At 37.1% G+C, this 21,354-nt stretch overlaps 2 protein-coding genes, 1 long non-coding RNA gene and 1 pseudogene across 3 annotated transcripts; 1 reads left to right on the forward strand and 3 right to left on the reverse strand.

Annotated features, from left to right (window-relative positions):
• Positions 1-4,196: 4,196 nt before the first annotated feature.
• Positions 4,197-6,323, reverse strand: LOC133717859 (uncharacterized). Its single transcript, XR_009849981.1, has 2 exons — positions 5,541-6,323; positions 4,197-4,826 (listed from the first exon to the last, which is right to left on the reverse strand). It is a non-coding gene; the product is annotated as an uncharacterized LOC133717859 (long non-coding RNA).
• Positions 6,324-6,613: 290 nt separating this feature from the next.
• LOC133715199 (BURP domain protein RD22-like) lies at positions 6,614-8,801 on the reverse strand (annotated as a pseudogene).
• A 1,925-nt stretch (positions 8,802-10,726) lies between these two features.
• Positions 10,727-17,314, forward strand: LOC133716716 (probable LRR receptor-like serine/threonine-protein kinase At3g47570). The gene is made up of 6 exons (XM_062143388.1): positions 10,727-10,789; positions 10,931-11,110; positions 11,342-11,500; positions 12,458-12,523; positions 12,843-13,533; positions 13,727-17,314. The coding sequence occupies exons 1-6, from the start codon at positions 10,727-10,729 to the stop codon at positions 14,008-14,010; spliced, it is 1,443 nt and encodes a 480-aa protein (XP_061999372.1). The 3' UTR covers positions 14,011-17,314.
• Positions 17,315-17,464: 150 nt separating this feature from the next.
• Positions 17,465-18,129, reverse strand: LOC133718663 (uncharacterized). The gene is made up of 2 exons (XM_062145526.1): positions 17,906-18,129; positions 17,465-17,827 (listed from the first exon to the last, which is right to left on the reverse strand). The coding sequence occupies exons 1-2, from the start codon at positions 18,127-18,129 to the stop codon at positions 17,683-17,685; spliced, it is 369 nt and encodes a 122-aa protein (XP_062001510.1). The 3' UTR covers positions 17,465-17,682.
• Positions 18,130-21,354: the final 3,225 nt, after the last annotated feature.

The following is a 21,354-nucleotide window of genomic DNA, read 5'->3' on the forward strand; positions in this document are numbered from 1 at the left end:
AGTGTTGCTGAATTTGGGCATTGCTGAATATCGAGTAAGAGAGGGAGAGGAATGGGCTGGGTCGCAGTAGTGGGTTTTGGGGCTGAATTTGGGTGTGGTGAGTAATAAAAAGTGTCCTCTAAAAAAACAACATCCCGATTAGTAAATATTTTCTTGGTTTCAATATTGTATAGTTTGTATGCCTTTTGACCCATGGGATAACCAAGAAAAATACATTTGATAGCATGAGGGGCAAATTTTGAAGATGGGTTGATAGAAGTTGCAAAAGCGACACAACCAAAAACCCTCATAAGAGAATAATTAGGAGGCTTATTGTAAAGAATTTCAAAGGGTGATTTCTTGTTGAGCAACAAAGTAGGAAGACGGTTAATTGTGTAAACTGTAGTGAGAACACATTCTCCCCAAAATTCAATAGGTAGATGGGATTGAAAACGAAGAGCTCAAGCTGTTTCAAGAATGTGTCTATGTTTTCGTTCGACAACACCATTTTGTTGAGGTGTGTAAACACAAGAGTGTTGAAAAATTACGCCTTGTTCAAGAAAAAAATTTTGTAGGGAAAGAAATTTAGCGCCATTATCGGATCGAAATTGTTGGTCTTTGGTGTTGAATTGAGTAGCAACATAATGAAAGAATTAGAGCAATATTGTTTGCGTTTCACTTTTATGACGCATTTAAAATACCCATGTAAAATGGGAAAAATCATCCACAATAGTTAAAAAATAATAAGCACCAGATAAAGAAGAGGTTTTAAAACGACCTCAAATGTCACAATGAATAAGGGAAAAACATTTAGAAGTTGAAATTGAACTAGGAAGGAAAGGTTGACGAGTTTGTCTCGCTAACGGACAAAAATCGCATTTATTACTAGAATCAAAAGAAAAATGCAGCAAATTATTGGCCAAAAACTTTAAACGAGCAGGAGATGGGTGACCCAAGCGGCGATGCCAGAGGTTGGAGGAGATAATCAGATTGCAAGCGAAGCGGGAAGAAGGAGGAGTACAAGCCAACGCCACAAGGTAATAGAGGTCACCACGTCGCTTACCCACACCAATCATCGTCCTCGTAGCCAAGTCGTGTAAAATACACCAAGTGGGAAAAAATGTCACCGAACAATGTAAGTCATCGGTTGTTTTTCCAACAGACATAAGATCAACTCTAAAACTTGGCACACATAAGACATTGTTTAATTGAAAAGAATTATTAATGCGAATTGAGCCGGTCATAGTGATGTCGGCTTTGTCTCTGCTAGGTAAAGAAACTGGTGCCAAAGAAGGATGATTATTAATATTCATCAATGATTTAGGAGAAGAAGTAATACAGTGGGTTGCTCTGCTATCAATTATCCAACGGTTGGGATCAACTGACAACAAACCTAATGAATATTCAGAAGCTGAAGCAGCAGCTGCATTGGCTTGTGGAACGGCAGGCTTAGGAGTCAAGGCACCGAGTATTTAAGTGTGCTGATCCTCGGTCAAATTTGGGAGAGAGGACTGGAGTTCCTGAAAAGTAGGGGTAGAGTCCACAATATTTGCTGAAGGATTGCTACCAGATGCCTAATTTTGGTTGCCTTGACGTTGATGTCGGGCTTTGTTCTTGGGATGACCAGGAGGGTACCCATTTTTCTTGTATTGCTTCTTTGTGGTATTATTCACCACAATAGGTATACTGAAAAGGCTCCTTATTGCGCAGTTTGTTGGATTGGTTCCTATTGAAATTGCCACGCACAGCCATAGCCGCTGTGTTTGACGGGATGGAGATGGAAGATCCCAATTTCCGTTGTTTTTCTTCTTGAGCAACAGATGCATAGGCCTGACGAACCGATGGTAAGGGGTTCATTAATAAAATCTGACCACGCGTACTTGAATAAGACTAATTTAGTCCCATGAGAAATTGCATCAATTTGGTACGGTCATTTTGAGCTCCACAAGTGTAGGTTACAGAGGAGTTGAAGGATGCTAGCTCGTCCCACAGCCCTTTCAGTTTGGTGTAATACGCAGCAACAGACATTGAACATTGCTCAATTTTGTAAATATCTCGCTATGAAAAATGCGAGGAGCATTCCCCAAGGAGAACATTTCACGAAGATGTTCCCAAATAGCATGAGGAGTATTGCATGAAATTAAGAACGGAATCGGCTAGCTCTGGTTCAATTGAGTTGAGAATCTAAGAGAGTACCATGTCATTACAACGCTGCCAAAGGGCATGCTCATCGGGCTTCGATGCTTCATCAGGTTCCTTGATCCTGCCAGTAATGAAACCTGTCTTATTCTTGGCACAGAGAAATTCTCATGGCACGACACTAAGAGTGATAATTATCACCATTCAACCTTTTTGAAACAAGAAGCAGACCAGGATGGTCTGAGTGATGAAGAAACAAGGGATTGGTGGAATCATCTGCATGAGAGCTGCCTGAAGAGATGATTTCGTCTTCAGTCAGGGAATTGGTGAAAACTGGAAAATAAAACGGATATGATTGCAACACAAAAGAAGAGAAGAGCTAGGGTTCAAACCTGCTCTGATGCCATATAGGAAAAGATATTGAGGCAGAATGATTGATTGTATTAATTCGTATGAAATATATACAGAACACCTACTTTCTTTGTCGATCTTTCAGTTAGGACCTATTGAGATTGTGACAACTAACAATCATATGCATATACTTTTAATTTGAGGCTCATATGCAGCACTTTCTTTTATGGTAATTTATCTAATTTCTTATAGTTACCATTCTTTTCAGTGTTGTAATCTAGACTGTTTGAAGTTGAGTAGTTGACAATAGAAGGCTCTAAGTAATCAGGGTGGTGGCTTTCCAAGAATCATACACAACTTTACTTCGCTTTCCGCTCACCTGGCTAGTTTCTCCTTGACTCTTTCTTGGATATTTCTTTGCTATTTTCATTTGGTACTTTTGTCTGTCCCAATTCCTAACCTTCAAATGAAGTTGCCAATTAGATCCAAGTAAAGTCATCTTTGGAAAAGCAAGTCAACCAAAAAGTGTTTGAGCAGTTTCTACCTCCCCTATACATAAACTAGTAGTCAGGGTCGTCGGTGATGTGGACTAGCCGCTTTCCTTCGTCGGCGAACCGGAAGTACCGCCATTTTGGGAAAAGATGACAGGTAGAATAAAGAAAACAAGAATGGCGACGAGGAAGCATGGAAATGGTGCTCTGGGGTTTGGCATGCTTTGTGTGAAAGTTAACATAAAGGAGTATTTGGGGTGTATTTATAGGTTTTGTGAGGAGTGATTTTGTGTGTTCTGTAAAAAATGCGCCAATTTCGGTTTGCATGAGTCAAAATAGGTAAGACGTGGTAAGGTAATTGTTCTAGTTATGGAAAATGGGTGATGTGATGGAACTACCCTTGAAAAGACAAGGAGGCCTGATTTGGTATTGCCGTGAGAATACTCTATGAAGTATGGATATAGTCGTTGATACACTAAAAGCAAGCGCGCAATTTAATCCTGTAAAATGTAGTTGTTAGTCTAGAATAAGTAGGGATCGTTCTAGCCAGGGATTGAGGGTACACATGTAATTGCAAAAACAAATAAAGAATTAAATTAAGTAAAAAGTATAGTATTTACAAAAATAAAACAAATGATATATACAAAATAACAAAACAAAGGGGGTCTAGGATTAGAGTTTCGAAAATTAAAATAAATAAAATAAAGAAAATACAAAAACACCTATACAAGAATGGAACGTAAGAAACAAAGATCAAAACCAATTCCATGTAATCAAATTCGATTCAAACCCTATAATTGATCATCCAAGTCATGAGAAAGAAGTTGATCATGTGAAACATTCGAAGCAAATGATTTCCCATATTTTACTTTCCTTAACTAATTAATCCAAATGAAAGCACCTAGATCAATCCTATTAAACATGCAATCAAAGTCTAGAAAGCTAGCTAATCAAAACATGTTCAACGCAAGAAGCATAGAGAAAGGTTATCAACTTAAGTGCACAACCTAGTTATGAATAAGTTCACCTATTTGCAATCCTCTTCAATTGAATTCGACCTTTGTCCAAAGTCTTTACTACATGTGATTTAGATTCACAAAACTATTAGGTGAATCGTTTACCAAAATCTAGCACCAATTATATGCAAATCCTATAAGTGTCAATCCAAATAAGATAAACATATAAAAGTTTTCTGTCAAGCAAATTCAATCGAACAAACTCACATAAGCAACTTAGAATCACAATTATGGAATTCGAAATCTTTATTCAAACATAGAAATTAGGCTTAAACTTTGCCCTAAACGTTTATGTTAATTACAATTCATAGTTCTACAAATCCAAACAAAGAAAACCAAAAGAAGTTACAAGGAAAAAGATAGAATTACACCGTGAAGGGAGTGGATGATGAAGAGCTTGAGACGTTGATCTTGAATCTTGAAAGCAAGACTTCACTATCACGGCACAAGGTGGATGATGACGGCTAGGAGGCTTCATGGCTTCTTCTTCTCTTCTTCTCTTTGCTTGAAAATGCAGAAACTTGAAACTAGAGGATGGAGAGGAAAATGGAAAGGAAATGGAGAGACAAAGAAGATGAAATGGATGAAGGAATGTGTTTTTCTTCTTTGTTGTAGCCTCTATTTATAGGCTACCAAGCAAAACTATTTGGCTTTAAACAAATGATGATGGGTTAGGTTTGAGCATTTAAACATTAATGGAATTTGTTAGGTTTGAGTCAGTGGTTAGAGCACCCACTACCTACTGACGAACTCATGGGTTCGAGTCACCATGGGGATAGGAGTGAAATCCTTTTGATCAAACTACCTACTGACGAGCTACCAATCACATGCGAAGAACAAGACCAGGAACCTACCAATCACAACCACCCTTGTCTTTAAAACAGCCATCATTTACGGATGGGGTGTGAACAAGTTGTAGCATTCTCAAACAAAATAGGAACAGAAAAGAGATAAACAAAGGAAAAACCTATCTAATCTAAGGTTTTTGACAAGCTATTAGCATGCATGCTCATTATCCTATCCGAAGTAGGACGCAAACTGTAAGACTGAACCTTTGATCTAAGCATGCTTTACATATTTCAAGCTTCATGTTATTACTTTGTATTCGCCTTATGGCTTTTTGCTCATTTGGCTTTATGCCATCTGTTTTTGGTTGAGGGGTTTTGGTTCATGTCCCCGCCTCTTTGTTTGTTCTTGACCATGGTATTCAAATTCCAATCCTATGTGAATGATTTTAGCCAAAAAAAAAAAAACCATGTGGAAGACACAAAACTAGCAACTTGCTAATCACAACCAGCCTCCTTTTCATCACTGTGTAAATGTCTAATTGGATGTTTCGCAAGTTAAAATATTTTCCAAAATTAGTACAGTTAAAAAAAACAGAGAGAAAAAACCCAATCTAATCTAATCTCTTAGCGAGCTATTCAGAGTACAATACATAGTATTCAGAGATAAGCCAACACTTCCAAACTCTGAACTTAAAAAAACAATAACATCCAATTGCAAAGTAGTCAATAATGGCGACAAACAGAGAAAAAAACATTAAAAGTTCTCAGTTTCTTACCACATCGCCTTGAGAAATTCGAAGTTGGGCAAGAGCAGAAGCAAGTCTGGTGCATTGTTCAAGTGTCTGTCTCCAAGTGTAGACGATGTCTCCATACATAATAGAGGGTCTGTCTCTGTAGACTATGGCTGAGCGCTCCAGGAAGCTGATCGGAGAAAGAGGAACATAGTTGGTGACTTGGTGGAGCACCTAATCGCACCCTCCATCAATTTCACAATCAGGCAGATCCACAAACTAAATATAACTTTTTATTTGAGAATTTGGTCCTTCAGTAATCTGGACTTGTATAATGATCAATCATGCAAAGTATACAACTCTTTATGTTGAGATTAGCTACAACAGCCGCACAAAAAGCAACCTCTGGAAACAAAACAAGCAAAGCAATAAGATGAGTATTTGGACTGATATACAAAACTTTAAGGTAGGTGCAATGGAAAGAAAACAACAAAGAATATTGACTCTGTAATATGCCAAAAAAATCTGTAAATTTTTCCATAGACTGCTTTGGACATTGGAATTGTCAAATTGTAAATACCAACTGTCTCCATCACCATCAATATATACGCGGGACAAGAGGAAGCCACACATACCAATTAACCATTCAACACTAGCAAAACATAAAACTAAAGAACTTATCTATTGATGCTGAAGTTTCACGTCAGCTTCCATGTTGCTAAAGACATGAAAACCATTATTAAACAAAATGGAAGGTGAAGCAGCACTTCATTTTTATAATGTAATCCAAGTATTGTTTATTTCTCAAAAGAAATGGCTCCAAAATCAAAGTAAGCCATTTCAACTTTTGACAAAAAAAATTAGGCGGGGCGAGCAAACTATTGCTCCGGTTTTTTTAACTCGTCCTCATAAGCTTATTAGGACTCAGTGAAAAAAAAGTGTCCTTATATGTGGTTTTTGTAGTAGTGCAACAAGATACAAAATGGTAGTCATGATAGTTTGACATGTCCAATATAAAGGAGTACATACGTAACTAGGAAACCATATTATATATACATATCGCTAAATTTATTTATCTTTTGCTGAAGAAAAGAGAAATATATACAAAAAGAGGAGGATAAAGCCAAAAACCTCTCATGCAAACATAAAAACATAATATGAAAATACAAATTACAAAAATAGAAACTTTGGGAGACCTAAACGGTCACCATACATTTTGATAATTCAGGACTGGGTTGATAGATTTCCCTGACTTAATTTTATGGCCCAAAGTATAAATACACATAACCACTCCTTGGATTTGTATGCCTTACATAGGAACCCACAAAAGACTGGAAGTGTGCAGAAAATGACAGACTGGGATTGTATTTCCTGGCTTCATTTTGAGGACATGAAAGGCCAAATGCTTAGGGTTCCAGCCAGTGGTGTCAATATGGCAAATAGCTACTGCTTTGGCTTTTGTAACTCCATCAACACCCACCAACGGAACCATGTAAGCCCTTGTTGTGCCATAGAATTTGTATCAGTAAAACACACCATAAACATAGTCCTCCTTGTGGCACACAATAGATCTGTCGACTCCAATACTTTGGACTCCAGTAATCTCAATGCTATAGTCTTGTTTGTTTTCGTTTTCGGCCTCGGTTGAATAAACTTGGACGTACTTTCCGATCTTTGAAACCGTGAAATCGATCAAGGATTCTAACGATGTTGCGCAGTACTTGTCTTCGCCTTTGATGGCCGGTGCCTCGCACTCTTTGATTGTGCTTTTCATTATTTCTGCAACCGGGGACTTGGGTTTCACTCCAAAGTATGTTAGAATTTCTGGCAACTTGCTGCTTGAAAAGGGTAAGGACTTTGCAACTTGACGACGCAAAAGAGTTGCCTTGTTACTTGTAGGTTTCAAGAATCGCATTGTCACCGTTTTTCCCAAATGCTGAAGATCTTTTTCTTGGAAGTATGTAGTTAAACCTGGCTCCACGTTGAGTTCTTCTTCAGAGGCAGCATATGGGATCCCAACCTTGTTTGTTGTTCTATGTGGTGTAACACTTACAGCATCCTTTCCAGTCCCACTGTAACTTCTTTCACCTTCTGACCAATATATCAGTTCTTTTGATGAGCATACTTGTCTTTGGTAAAACCGTGGAAATAATTATAATTAAACATAAAAAAATTAACAAACCTTCATTAGTTTTACATTTTTTTTTCTTTTTCCTTAAAATCTCTGGAAGTATCATACTTCAAGGAAAAAAAAATCTCATTATAGCTGTCCTATGCGTTAATTAGAAGCTCAGTTAGCTTAAAATTATCTAGATCTTGTACGTGCTTGAATTTAGAATGAATTTACCTTAAACTCAGTTAATTAAGTTATATTATTATTAATTGAATAGTATATACCTGCAAGGTTTAGAAGTTGTTGTACAGCTTTGGAAGGCAATGGAGATTTTGGCAAAGCTGAATTCCAGTAAGACATCCAGGACTTGCCATCACCGACCTTATTAGAATACCCAATTCCCACCACTGCTGATGCCACCTACGCGCATGCCACAAATTAACTACAATATGAGTATGTACTTAGAGCATCTTTAATAATGTTAGTTATTTTTTAGTCAAATTTTAACCAATTTTAATATATGAATGCATCAGAAACTTATTAAGTATGTAAGTATAACATACTTTCTTTACCTGTCAGTCCACATTTTCAGTTTATGAGTCTTTTAATAGAAACTTACTATTCATTTAAACATAGAAACTTATTATTTAACATAAATTGTAATTTTTATCTCAATATTATTAATTTATTAGATTCGCGTATGACTTTTGACATTTGCTTAACAAAATAATATATTTTATGAAATTATCAAATATTTGATAAGTTTGTCAATATATTCAACAACACACTAAAATTACTATACACTATACCTTTTGAAATAGTCATTTTTTTTTTAAATAAATATATTAAACAAAAAAATAAAAGAAGAAGCAGCCTTAGACCAAAATAAAAATAATACTTGATAAAAATAAAATAAAAACAAAAATAATAAAATAAAAGAAGAAGCATATGTGCGTTTATATGAAGATTGTATTTTAAAGACAATAGATATATGGATTATGGAGTACGTAATTCGTGAACTAACTAAGACTTACATAGAAAATTGAAAACAGACAAAGAAGACGAAACTGATCCATGCATATAGGTATTTGGTATTCCTATATATTGATCGATATGAAGTATGCAGATCTTGTTTAGGGAATGGATGAGGAATGAAGTGAGTGCAGAGTGCGCTTATATAGAGATCAAATTGTAAAGGCAACAGCACAAGCTGGCAAGCTGCATATATGCAACTTGATTTTAGGATAAGGATTGAGAACATAGCTAGATGATTTTATGTGGTAATCATGAAACCAACCAATTAAAGAACTTGGCTCAATAATTTGTGATCAAACAGTAGCCAGTTTTGTATCTAACAACAAAGTTTTATGTCGTCACGGTTGTGAATTTGTGAACCGATCAACGGTGCGTAATCAAATCTAACGTGTTCGATCGTGAATGGGCATTATACTGATTATACAGGCGATCAGGGAACTGATGCGAACTCTTGTAGGGTACAAGAAGAACTGCCTTCGATGATGTATTAAGATTCCTTCTTTCAATAATGTAGATATCACTAATCACTACTACTAATAATGCAGGGCCGCGGGGGTCCTTTACTGTGACATTAAAGAGAAAATCAAATAATGTAGATATCACGACAAAATGCCAATGTCTATTGTCTGAGTTCTAATTAGCCAGATTTCATCATGGGTATTTACTAGTCGAGAGGTGGAGAAGGTTGGAGTTCTTTTTTCCTTCTTAAGTCTGAGCTATCACTTGGTTGGTAATTTGGTATACCGACGTTGGTTATATCCATATCATGGCCCGTTGTTGGTTTGTGGCTTTCTTTGCGGCCTCACAGTACTTGAGACTTGAGAGTTATTAGCTCAATTGTTTTTCTTAATTCTAGGAAGGTATGTACATATCAGTTGATCTGTCTTTATATTACAAGTAGGCCTTATGGCTCTTGTTTGATTTGCAATACTACTTGTAATATTGCTATTCCACTTGAATGAAATCTTTTACTTTGATAGAAAAAAAAAAAAAAATCAAATAGTCACGGGCGCTCAAGGTCGATTCGACCCTGGCTGCCTCCACCTCCATCAGTTGTTGCGATCGAGCTAGGTTAAACTGACCTTTCTCCACATTGGCAAATGATCGCACATAGGAACTTGAATCCCATGGCAACCTCCAATCCCCCTTCATTAATTTCTAAAGCTGCAACGAAATCTAAATTTATATACTGATTGAATGGAGCTTAATACAAGTCCTTTAATAACTGGACGTATTGACAGAGAGGTATCAAAGTGCACAACAGTTTTTAAGTCTTTTATTGTTTTTTATTTTTTTAGGGGATTGAATATGCATATATATGCACAGCTTCATTAAGACACCGTCAGGAAAATACATACACCAAAATTTAGATCATGAAGCAACACACTATCATATCTTTTCGATCTAAATGGGGAAAAAATCCTTAGCAAATAAATTTCATCATATAACTCACTGCGCACTTATTCCAAGCGACAAAAACAAAGGAAAAAACATGACTCAAAGACAACTACACAACTCAAGGAAACCAACAGCCAACACCCGGCATTGCACGTAATCGTGGATTTGTGGTACGAGACTGTCGAGACCTCACATAAATTCCATTAAGCCGGTCACGAGGTATAATCAATTAATCATCTTCAAAACACATTTCAATTGTAACTTGGCCCAGACAAAACAAACAAGAGGGCAAGGAAGGCCCAAACTCAAGGTCCAAGCCGAAGCCCAACCCATAAATCCGTACGTGAGGTGTTGAGAAGTATCAGGCATCGCAACATCATTAAGATCGAGTATTGATTTTCGCGGTAGTGATTTCAAGGCTCTGGTCTTTAGTTCATGGAGAATGGGACCTTGGAAGAGTGGCTGCATCCAACTAGTGGAAAAAAAAAAAAAAAAAGGTAAGATACGCACCCACGAAATTAAGTCTTCTTCAGAGGCTAGCTAGACATAGCCATTGCTGTTGCATATGCACTGGTGTGTCTTCACACTCATTGTGATCTCAAGCCGAGCAATGTTCGTTTGGACAATGACTTGACTGGCCGGGTTTCTGACTTTGGACTGGCAAAGTTTCTCTCAGAAACCAGTAATGTTGCTTCAAATCAATCAAGCTCTATTGGAGTTAGAGGATCAGTTGGTTATGCTGCACCAGGTAAGTATCCTCATACTTAACATTTTCTCTTGCCTGGTGTTACTCTTACATAGTTCAACGACAGCGATTAATTTGATAGGATATATGCACAGATGTATACGCAGTCACTAATATTTGTGATACATATTGTTTGAACTGTAGAGTATGGTATGGGAAGTGAGGTGTCAACATATGGGGATGTCTATAGCTAGCTTTGGCATTCTCTTGCTAGAATTATTTACAGAGAAGAGACCCACTGATCACATGTTTAGGGACAGCTTGAATCTTCATGGCTCTCCTGTGAAAGACAATGATTTTGGAATTGGATTTCATACCTCAAACGTGAGATTGCTTTTCTATTTATATTACAGTTGGGTCCATATACAATGAATGTGTGATTCAATGATAGTAACAGTTACAAAATCAGAGAGCTAGAATCAAGCTACTTAAGACAAAAGGAAATTATAAAGACATTGATAGGGTCTTTAAGAGAATGATTCACTCTTTAAGAGCTGATTCTCCATTATTAATTTCCTTTGATTTATCATCCTGAACGTGTTGCATATATTACAGATAATGATTCACTACTTTCGTCAAGGAGGCATCACCAATATTGTCGATGAAGCTCCCAATCAATCCGGCGTGAGAGAACAGAAACTTGAAGAGGAGTTGACTTTGATATTTGGAATTCGAATCGCCTGTTCTGCCGAGTTCCCAAAGGATATCAGTGATGTTGCAACTTAATTGCAGTCCATTAGGGACAATCTTCTTGGCTAGAACCACTTGCGTTTTTACTGTTTTGAGAAGGCTTTTATATATATTTGTATGCTCGATGCTTCTTGTATCTCTTTTGTTTTCAATGTAATACAGTGAATGAAGAAATTTGTCTGGATAATACTGCTGCATCTTTTATAAATTTAATAGGTGATTTTCGGGTAAAACTTTTCTCTACTGTTCTGTGATGGCTCTTGTGTTCTATACTAGATTTTTTTTTTTTTCCTCCAATTGTTTTGTTGTTCATTTGAATTCTTGGTGCTGATACATGGAGTCGATGATGTCTCCATTTCTTTCTTTAATTTGTCGATATTTCAGTTAGGACCTATTGAGATTGTAGCATATGCAGATGCTTTTAATTTGAGACTCATCAAACCAGAGACCAAAGCAGGGCTCGACAAAACAGAATTATCTAATTTTTTATAGTTACCATTCTTTTCAGTGTGTTGTAATCTACACTGTTTGAAGTTGACAATAGAAGGCTCTAAGTAATCAGCTGGTGGCTTTCGAAGAATCATACACAGCTTTACTTCGCTTTCCGCTCAGCTGGCTAGCTTCTCCTTCTTGGATATTTCTTTGCTATTTTCATTTGGTACTTTTGTCTGTCCCAATTTCCAACCTTCAAATTAATGAAGTTGCCAATTGGATCCAAGTAAATCATCTTTGGAAAAGCAAGTGATCAACCAGAAAGTGTAAGCAGTTTCTACCTCCCCTATACATAAACTAGTAGTCATATATGCATATGCCTCCAAAGGAAAACAAACCAATTTCACAACCAAATTTCATCTGCTATGGCTACTATTCTATAAACAGTACGTCCATTGTCTAGTAGCTGCTTGATGTTATAGTCACCAAATAGTTATATGGTGCTTTTTGGATATTTCTTTGCTATTTCATTTGGTACTTTTGTTTCAGAAAATCTTCCCTGAACGAGTTGTAGAGATTCCAGGTGGTGGCTTTCCAAGAATCCTCCCTGAACGAGTTATAAGTCGGCAATAGCAGAAGGCTCTCCTAAGTAATTAGGTGGTCGCCTTACTTCGCCTTCCAGCTCATCTAGCTTCTCTTTTCTTGGACATTTCTTTGATCCCTCTTTCATTTGGTACTTTTGGCCTTCAAATGAAGTTGTCAATTAATTTGATACACATCGTTTTTGGAAAAGCAAGTCAAACCCAGAAATTGTTAAGCAGGTTCGCTCTTCCTCTCCTATATACCATGCATTATAGTCACTAATCTATAAACGTTCAGTCCACTGTCTAGTGGCTGCTTGTTATTATAGTCACCAATCACCATTGTCAAATAGCTATGGTGCTGTCCTGTTTATTTCTTTGCATGTTTGATAGGAAACATCGACAGAGGAACCAAAAGGGACAATTCGAACTTCTTCCAGGTTTCATATAATACTCTTCTAAAAGCTACTGATAGGTTTTCTTCAGAAAATTTGATTGGTGTGGGTACTTTTGGGTCTGTGTATAAAGCATTTATTGATAGAGCTCAAGTACTTGTTGCTGTGAAGGTATTTAACTTATTACACCAAGGGTCTTTGAAGAGTTTCATAGCTGAATGTGAGGTGTTGCGAAGTATCAGGCATCGCAACATCGTTAAGATTATAACCTCATGTTCGAGTATTGATTTTCGTGGTAATGATTTCAAGGCTCTGGTTTATGAGTTCATGGAGAATGGTACCTTGGAAGAGTGGCTTCATCCAACTGTTGGAACACAAAAGGTAAGAAGCGCACCCAAGAATTTAAGTTTTGTTCAGAGGCTAGACATTGCCATTGATGTTGCTTGTGCACTGGATTATCTTCATAATCATTGTGATACACCAATAGTTCATTGTGATCTAAAGCCGAGCAATATTCTTTTGGACAATGACTTGACTGGACGGGTTTCTGACTTTGGACTAGCAAGATTTCTCTCCAAACCCAATAACATTTCTACAAATCTACCAGGTGTCATTAAATTAAGAGGACCTGTTAGCTATGTTGCGCCAGGTAAATGATTATCTTCATATTCTGCAGAATTTGTTTCTCCTTTTTCCCTGGTTGAATCTTTTTTACTGCTAATAACATTTACACGTACTTCATGTTACAATAGATGTAATTTCCTCTAGCTTAATTGCAATACGCTCTAGTACTATTTGCAATTATATATACTGACAGCAAGTGACTTTCAATTAAATTGTAGAGTATGAAACGGGAAGTGAGGCATCAACACATGGGGATGTGTATAGCTTTGGGATTCTCTTGTTAGAGATGTTTACAGGAAAGAAACCCAGTGACCGCTTGAACCTTCATAAATTTGTGAGTATGTCTTACTTTGAGGGAGTATTTCCAGAGATTGCAGATCCAAGACTGCTTCTTCAAGGAGGCAACAGTCCTCCCAGTAAATGCAGTGTGAAATTCAAATCGGAAATTGGGCAGTGCTTGAGATCGATATTTGAAATTGGAATTGTGTGTTCCAGTTGTTAAGAGTGAAGCATCATCAGCTCAAGGAATCACCATCAGCTCAAGTCAATTAGCAAGCCAACTAGCAACAACGACATTAAGTCAAGGTCAAAGTTCATCAAGTCAAGGTCAAACTTCCCTACAGAATGATAAGGACCATGAAGATCAAGCATAACTGGTGCCACGTGGCTGTCATCCATCCATTATGTTACTAATTAGCAACAGAATTAGCACGTGATGATGTGCATGAATTAACCAATATAAATATCCTAATTGCTACAGTAATTAGTTAGCTAAGCATTTTCTCTGTAACAAACACTCAGTGATATAATCAAGATCGTTTAGCTCTCTCTCTCCTTTTTCCTTCGTCTTCTTCCTCCTTTCTCTGGTTCAAGGGTTTTCAATCGCACCATCACTACTCCATAATTTCCAACATGGTATCAAAGCCCATGGTGTTTGGACCATCGATCCTTCATAGCTCTCCGCTGCAACTCCAATCCGATTCGTCGTCAAGCTATCCACTGCAATTTCGATCCGATCTGCCATCGAAAGCCTAAGTTCCTCTTCTTCTATCTTTGTTCTTCCAGTTCTTTGCTCAAATTACCAATAGAAAATCATTACTGTTCAAGATATTACTCAAGAATCAAGCAAAGTTAACAAGAAAAATATCATATATCGGTGAAAGAAATCAGATTCTCTACTCATAGATCTACTATTCTGTTCTTGGTTTGTGGATATTGGTTCATGAATCAAGATTTGAGGCTATTTTCATAGCAATTTGTGTGGCTCATACCTTTTGAGCGTTTGTGGCTATCCTCTATAGCTGTTTGTCGAGGTTCAAGATTCAATCTTTTAGATCATTCTTCTCTCAGATCAAGGGTTGAAACATCATGGCGTTTCCCACTCAGACCTGCAACACTATCTCCGTCAGATTGGATGAGACAAATTACCCTACTTGGGTCTTTCAAATGCAACATCATCTCAGAGGTCATGGCCTCTTGAAGTTTGTGGATGGATCTCATCCCTGTCCACCACAATTCATTGTTGAAAATGAAGGTAATCTTACTGACAATTCTTGTGCTCATGAGAAATGGATGGAACAGGATAGTGCTCTTATTTCTATGTTGATTAACACCTTATCACCTGAAGCACTCACTCTTGTTACTGGTTGCACATCTTCAATGGAAGTTTGGTTGACACTTAAGAAACGATATGCAACTGTCAATGAAGCTCATGTTATGCAGTTAAAATCTACTTTGCAAAATATTCAGAAAGGTAGTGATTCGATAGAAAAATATTTGCTGAAGTTTAAGACTGTGAGAGATCAACTTGCTGTGCTTGGGGTTAAGATGTCTGATCAAGATGTAAAAGTTCTAATTCTTGCTGGATTACCTAGTGAATATGGTCATACTAGACAGATTATAAGAGGAAAGAGCATTGATCTGGAAGAGGTTAGGTCCTTACTACTATCAGCAGAATGTGAGATTGAACTTGAGCAAAAGGCTTCACCATTGACTCAACTCACTGCCTTGCTTAGCCATACTATTAGTACTGCATCTACATCTACTCAACCAGAAAAACCAAATCCTCTTGCACAACTTACTGCCTTACTTGCTCAAAGTGTCTTGGGAGCCACTAACACTGCTGCAACATATACTGTTACTCATGTAAATTCCTACAATAGACCTGCAAATCCTGTGAGTCAGACCAACTTTGTGGCCCCTCCTGTCCATGGTACAATGGTTACTAGTGCTGGTTATGGTAATGGACAAAATATGTTGAGTGGTCAAGTATCTCAACCATCCGGATTCTTGGCAAACAGTGGAGGAAACAACATGCAGCAGCAACAAAATTTCTCTCAGCATGGTGGCTTCTCTCAACAAAATTTCTCTCAGAATGGTGGCTTCTCTCAGAATCCTGGCTATAGCACCAATCAAGGTTCATATTCTGAAGATCAGAACAACTATCCACAGTTCCCAGCTCAAGGAAGTTTCAAGAACAATAACAATCTCAGAGGCAATAATCAGAGGAACATAAGGGGAAACAATACAACTCAGAACTTCAATGGTCCACTTATCTGTCAAATCTGTGAGAAACCAGGCCATGGTGCCTGGAGATGCTTTCAAAGAAGAGAAAATTAGAAAAAAACCCAAAAAATGAAGCTCCTTTTAAGAGAAACCCAATCCTATGTTTTCTTTTAATCTACACCCATTCATATAATTAAACCTACCGTATAGGTTTTAAGTCTATAATTAAGTTTTTTTCTCGTTTTTTTAGTTTGACTATTTTACCCTTCTCGTCGAAGAAGGAAAATATTCCTCAAATATAGGTTTTTTTTTTTTTTTGAATTTGAATATGGTATCAGTTATAAACACAAATTAGAATTTAATACCATCAATTTATTTTTCCTGATTTAAAAACCATTAATTGCCTTAATTATTGTATATCTCTTCCTTTCTGATTTGACCTATATATTTGCCATTTTTTAGTAGATATGTTTGTGTAGATAATCCTATTATTAAATATGTCAACGTGATTAATACCTTAATTATTGTATGTAACTGATGCCATATTTTAGGAGATATGTTTGTGGAGATATTCATTATTTAAAAAGATTAATTGTCTTAATTATTGTATATCTCTTCCTTTCAGATTTGATCTTTATATTTGCTATTTTAAAGTAGATGTGGTTGTGTAGATATTCCTATTAGATTTCGTAGATTTCTCAATCTCATTAAACATCCTTTTGTGGAGGTATTCCTATCATGTAGTGATTAAACATCCTTTTGTATTTTGTCTCGTATGAAATTTCAGCTATTACTATGGAAGTTATGTGTTTTAGTTGTGTTGTTGTATTCCATTAGTTAAGTTTTATGAAATACTCTCACACGTCACCACTCAATACACAGTTCGTTCACTTGCTACTTTGGGTATCTCTAGATGAACCATAGGTAGAATTGTGTACTTTTTCCTATCGTGCAGGTGTCAAATATCGTATGAGTTTTCACATTCGCAAGTGATTTAGATATACCTATCATTTATGAGTTTACATTTTGTGTCTATCAATCAGGGAATAACTTAGGTACAATAAACCGTGGGTAAAATTGCATAATTTTGTCTACTATTCAGGTGTTACATATATTGACTAACTTTGGTAGCATAAACCCTAGGTAATATTGAATAAATTTGCCTACCATTCAGGTGTTTAACATCTAGTGGGTTTTAATATACGCAACTAATTTAGGTACCTATTATCCAGAAAGTTCACAATTTGTACGTAAATCGTCCAGCGAATGCCTTATGCACCTATAACTCCGGTTTCAGGAAATGCATTCTGCTACCTATACTATATGAAACTACTTCACGACCCTCCCCCCTTATGCCCAGGGAAAATCACAATCTACCAGACTTTCCCATAATATTGCCTCCAACGTAAAGACAACCCTATTCACCCCATTAACCCTGTTTAATTGTGCATAAAAAAAATTTATTCAGAAATAAAATGATTTCCACACGATCCATCGTGTTTTAAGAAACACACTTTAATCATACAAATTCTCAAACATTGCAAAAAATACATATAAGATCACTTTAAGCATCCACAATCATTAACATTCCAGAAAAGACATAAAAACTGATGAAAGGCCTTCCAAATGGCATTCTTGTCCCTCCCAAACTCCTTACACAAAGATGAGCCTAACCGTCATTGTTGTCACTTAAGAACCTTCCCAAAACATGTGCTCTCTGCTGAGTCATGGCACCTTTTTTAAAGGTAGACTCTAATTCAAGACCTTCCGATAATCGCTTGATAATGTACGTCACAGCAATCCCGCTGTCCACACTGTACATTAGAAAACAAATGAATAAGCTCATACACACACATATTAGGAGTGCTGATAGTAAGGAACAAGATAATTACCTGGAAGGATCTTGTTTAGGACATTCCTTGCTTGAAATAATAGGGAAATGATGAACATTATTCCTTCCCAACCAGGTAAGCAAGTCCCTGTCTTTGTTTGATACATTGAACGTAAATAGACTTACTTGCCCTTCTCTTTTCACATGTTTCCATATCATCTTGCTCTTAATAATTGATTTACCCTTATCTTTCAAAAATGCCAAGCGTAATAGTGTTAGATACATCTTTGATTAGTTGCTCCAGGATCACCTTGGACAACCTTTTCACTCCAGGGAATCGTCTTTTAATGAAGTCAGAATCCCCTTTTCTCTTCTTCTGGTTAAGGTTGATCTCACGACCTTCAATATTCAAACCAAACAGTTCTGGAATGTCACCTACAGATATGGTACCAGTAATTTCCCCAAACTGAAACGAGTTTTTTTCCTTGTCAAAGCATTTTAAAAGAGAAATGATGTCACTATTAGACTTCCTACAAGCAGAGTCTATTATTTGCCACTTATAAAAAGCTCTAAACAAATCCTTGAACGGTGTGGACTCTATCAAATCAAGCTTCACTTCAGTAATATCTGCCCTTAACTCGTCGGTCATAACACGTCCAAACTTGAGAAGGTCGCACCTAAATTCCAGGTAATGTACTCTTTAGCCATCAAAATTAACTTGTAGTATCTATTGAGAAACAAGAAGATGAAACAAAAACCTGCAATCAAGAACTTGTATAGTCTATCATACCTACTCAATAGCAAAAACCTAGAACCATCACAAAACAAATACCTCTTCGTCAGGAGCACACATACCTTTTGAATAGGTAGCAACCACAATACTCATCAACCGTACCAATCGGATATGCTGTCGAACACAAGCAACCCACCAACCTCTGATTGTGCAATCCATTTATATCACAAGCTTGTAGAGATATTGACACCGGCTTTGAATGTACAGATTAGACTCTTCAATATGGAGATTACGTAACCTCCAACCCAGAGGAGAATTTTCAATTGCTGAAATCAAGGGTTGAATAATTTTGGGCGACGTCTATGGGCAGCCGTTTCATGATCGACTTCCATCGGCAACAAATCTAGATTTTATTATCAATCCTATTTAATAGGTGAATGGGGAATTTGATAGTGGCAGCTTTAGTAATTTTTAACAACATTGGGTTTTATTATTTATTCTATTTAATAGGTTTTTTTATTTTGCATAAAAAAAATTAATTGATTTGGGTGTATATTAAAACACTCTTATGATTGGGTTTATTCTAAAAGAGGTGTGTCAATTTGGGCATAGAATCAAATTCCCCTTCAAAGAAACCCCCAAGCTCAAAATGATGCATCTAGCTCATCTGTGGAGTGTCAAATCTGCAAGAAACCGGGGCATACAGCTAAAACCTGCAGGTATAGAGTCAACAATACCAACTCCAACAGTCACAATGGTCCATCAGCTATGGTTGCTTGTGCAGACTCAACACCAACTCATGAAGTTTGGTTGGTTGACTCAGGAACCACAAATCACATGACATCTGATCTTCAAAACCTCCAAAATGCCACAACCTACAACTCAAACGAGTCTGTGCAGTTTGGTAATGGTGATAACTTACCTATACTCAAGAAAGGCTCAAACTCTATTCTTACTAATTCAGGATCTCTTTCTCTGCAAAATGTGCTTTATGTACCTGACTTGGCTGCAAATCTACTATCAGTTTACAATTTGTGTAAAGATAACTATGTGAGAATGGTATTTGATGAATTTGAGTTTTATGTGCAGGACAAGGTGACAGGCAACATTTTATATGAAGGACTGTGTGACAAAGGTCTCTACCCTATCCCAGTATTTGTTGCTTCTAAGCTTCTTCCAGTCAACAAACCCTCAGCTTTCCTAGGGCAGAAAGTGTCTCATTCCCTCTGGCATCAACGATTGGGGCATCCCTCAAATGTCATAGTGTCTAGTATGTTGTTTAAAGCTCGAATTTTTGTAGAGTCTGATAAATGTACTTCCCTTTGTGAGTCATGTCTTTCTGGCAAATTTACCAAACTTCCTTTTCCTAAGTCTTCAGAAAAGTCACACACACCCTTTGAGATCATTCATTCAGATCTATGGGGACCATCTCCTAGTATGTCTTTTGAAGGCTATAAGTACTATTTCACTCTTATTGATGAATGTACTAGATACACATGGATCTTTCCATTGAGAAATAAAAAGGAAGCTTTTCCATTCTTTCAAGTGTTCTGTGCTTTCATTGCAAATCAATATAATGCATTTGTTAAAGTTCTTCAAACTGATGGGGGTGGGGAGTATACTAGTCATATATTCAGAGATTTTCTAGCCAAAAATGGCATTTCACACCAACTCTCTTGTCCATATACACCACAGCAAAATGGTCTTGCGGAAAGAAAAAATAGGCACATTGTTGAAACTGCTCTTACTCTTTTAAACAGTGCCTTCTTGCTACCTAGTTTTTGGTATCATGCTTGTGCAACTGCAGTTTACCTTATAAATAGAATGCCTTGTAACAGCCTATCCATGAAATCTCCATATGAATGTTTGTTTCACAAACTGCCTACCATTGATCATATTAGAGTCTTTGGCTGTGTTTGTTACCCTCTTCTCAAACCCTATAATTCCAACAAACTTCAGTCAAAAACAGCTCCTTGTGTGTTTGTTGGATTTGCTTCGGGCTATAAAGGTTTCATCTGCTATAATCCTGTCTCTCAAAAATGCATTATTTCCAGACATGTCATATTTGATGAAACAAAATTTTACTACAAGTCTGTCACTGTCCAAAAACCATCAACTCCCAACTATTCCATACCTTGCTTTCTGCCTAATCTTGTCAGCCCACATGTGGTCACACAGTCACAACCTCATTTGCCTCACCTTGTCCATCATCCATCATCAACAGAAGACTATACAAGGGTCCCTACTTCTGACACAAGCCCCCAAGACTCTTCTCAAGATTCCTCACAAGAACCACCAGTTCAACCTACCATCAATGACTCTACACCACCTTCAATACCATGCGACATGGTTACCGCAGATCACATGTCCTCCACAGCTCCTATATCGGTGTCAGATCACACGTCTTCAACAGCAACTCTACCTACTAGCCACAACCTTGTGCAATACATTGACACTCCATATGTGGCTATCTCAGAGATTGTTATTAATATTAATGCACCTACTTCAGAGTCTCACAGTAGAATGGTAGACTTTCTACCTCCTTCGAATCTCAATATGAATGACCATCCAATGCTGACAAGGAGTAAGCATGGTACAATTGCAAGACACAAGGCAAGACTTGTAGCTAGGGGCTTCAGTCAGGAAGAAGGAACTGATTATGATGAAACATTTAGCCCTGTGGTTAGGCACACTACAGTTCGTGTGTTCCTTGCTCTTGCAGCTCAGTATAATTGGAAGTTACATCAAATGGATGTAAAGAATGCTTTCTTACATGG

Source organism: Rosa rugosa, chromosome 6 (assembly GCF_958449725.1).
Source record: "Rosa rugosa chromosome 6, drRosRugo1.1, whole genome shotgun sequence".
Taxonomy (NCBI): domain Eukaryota; kingdom Viridiplantae; phylum Streptophyta; class Magnoliopsida; order Rosales; family Rosaceae; genus Rosa; species Rosa rugosa.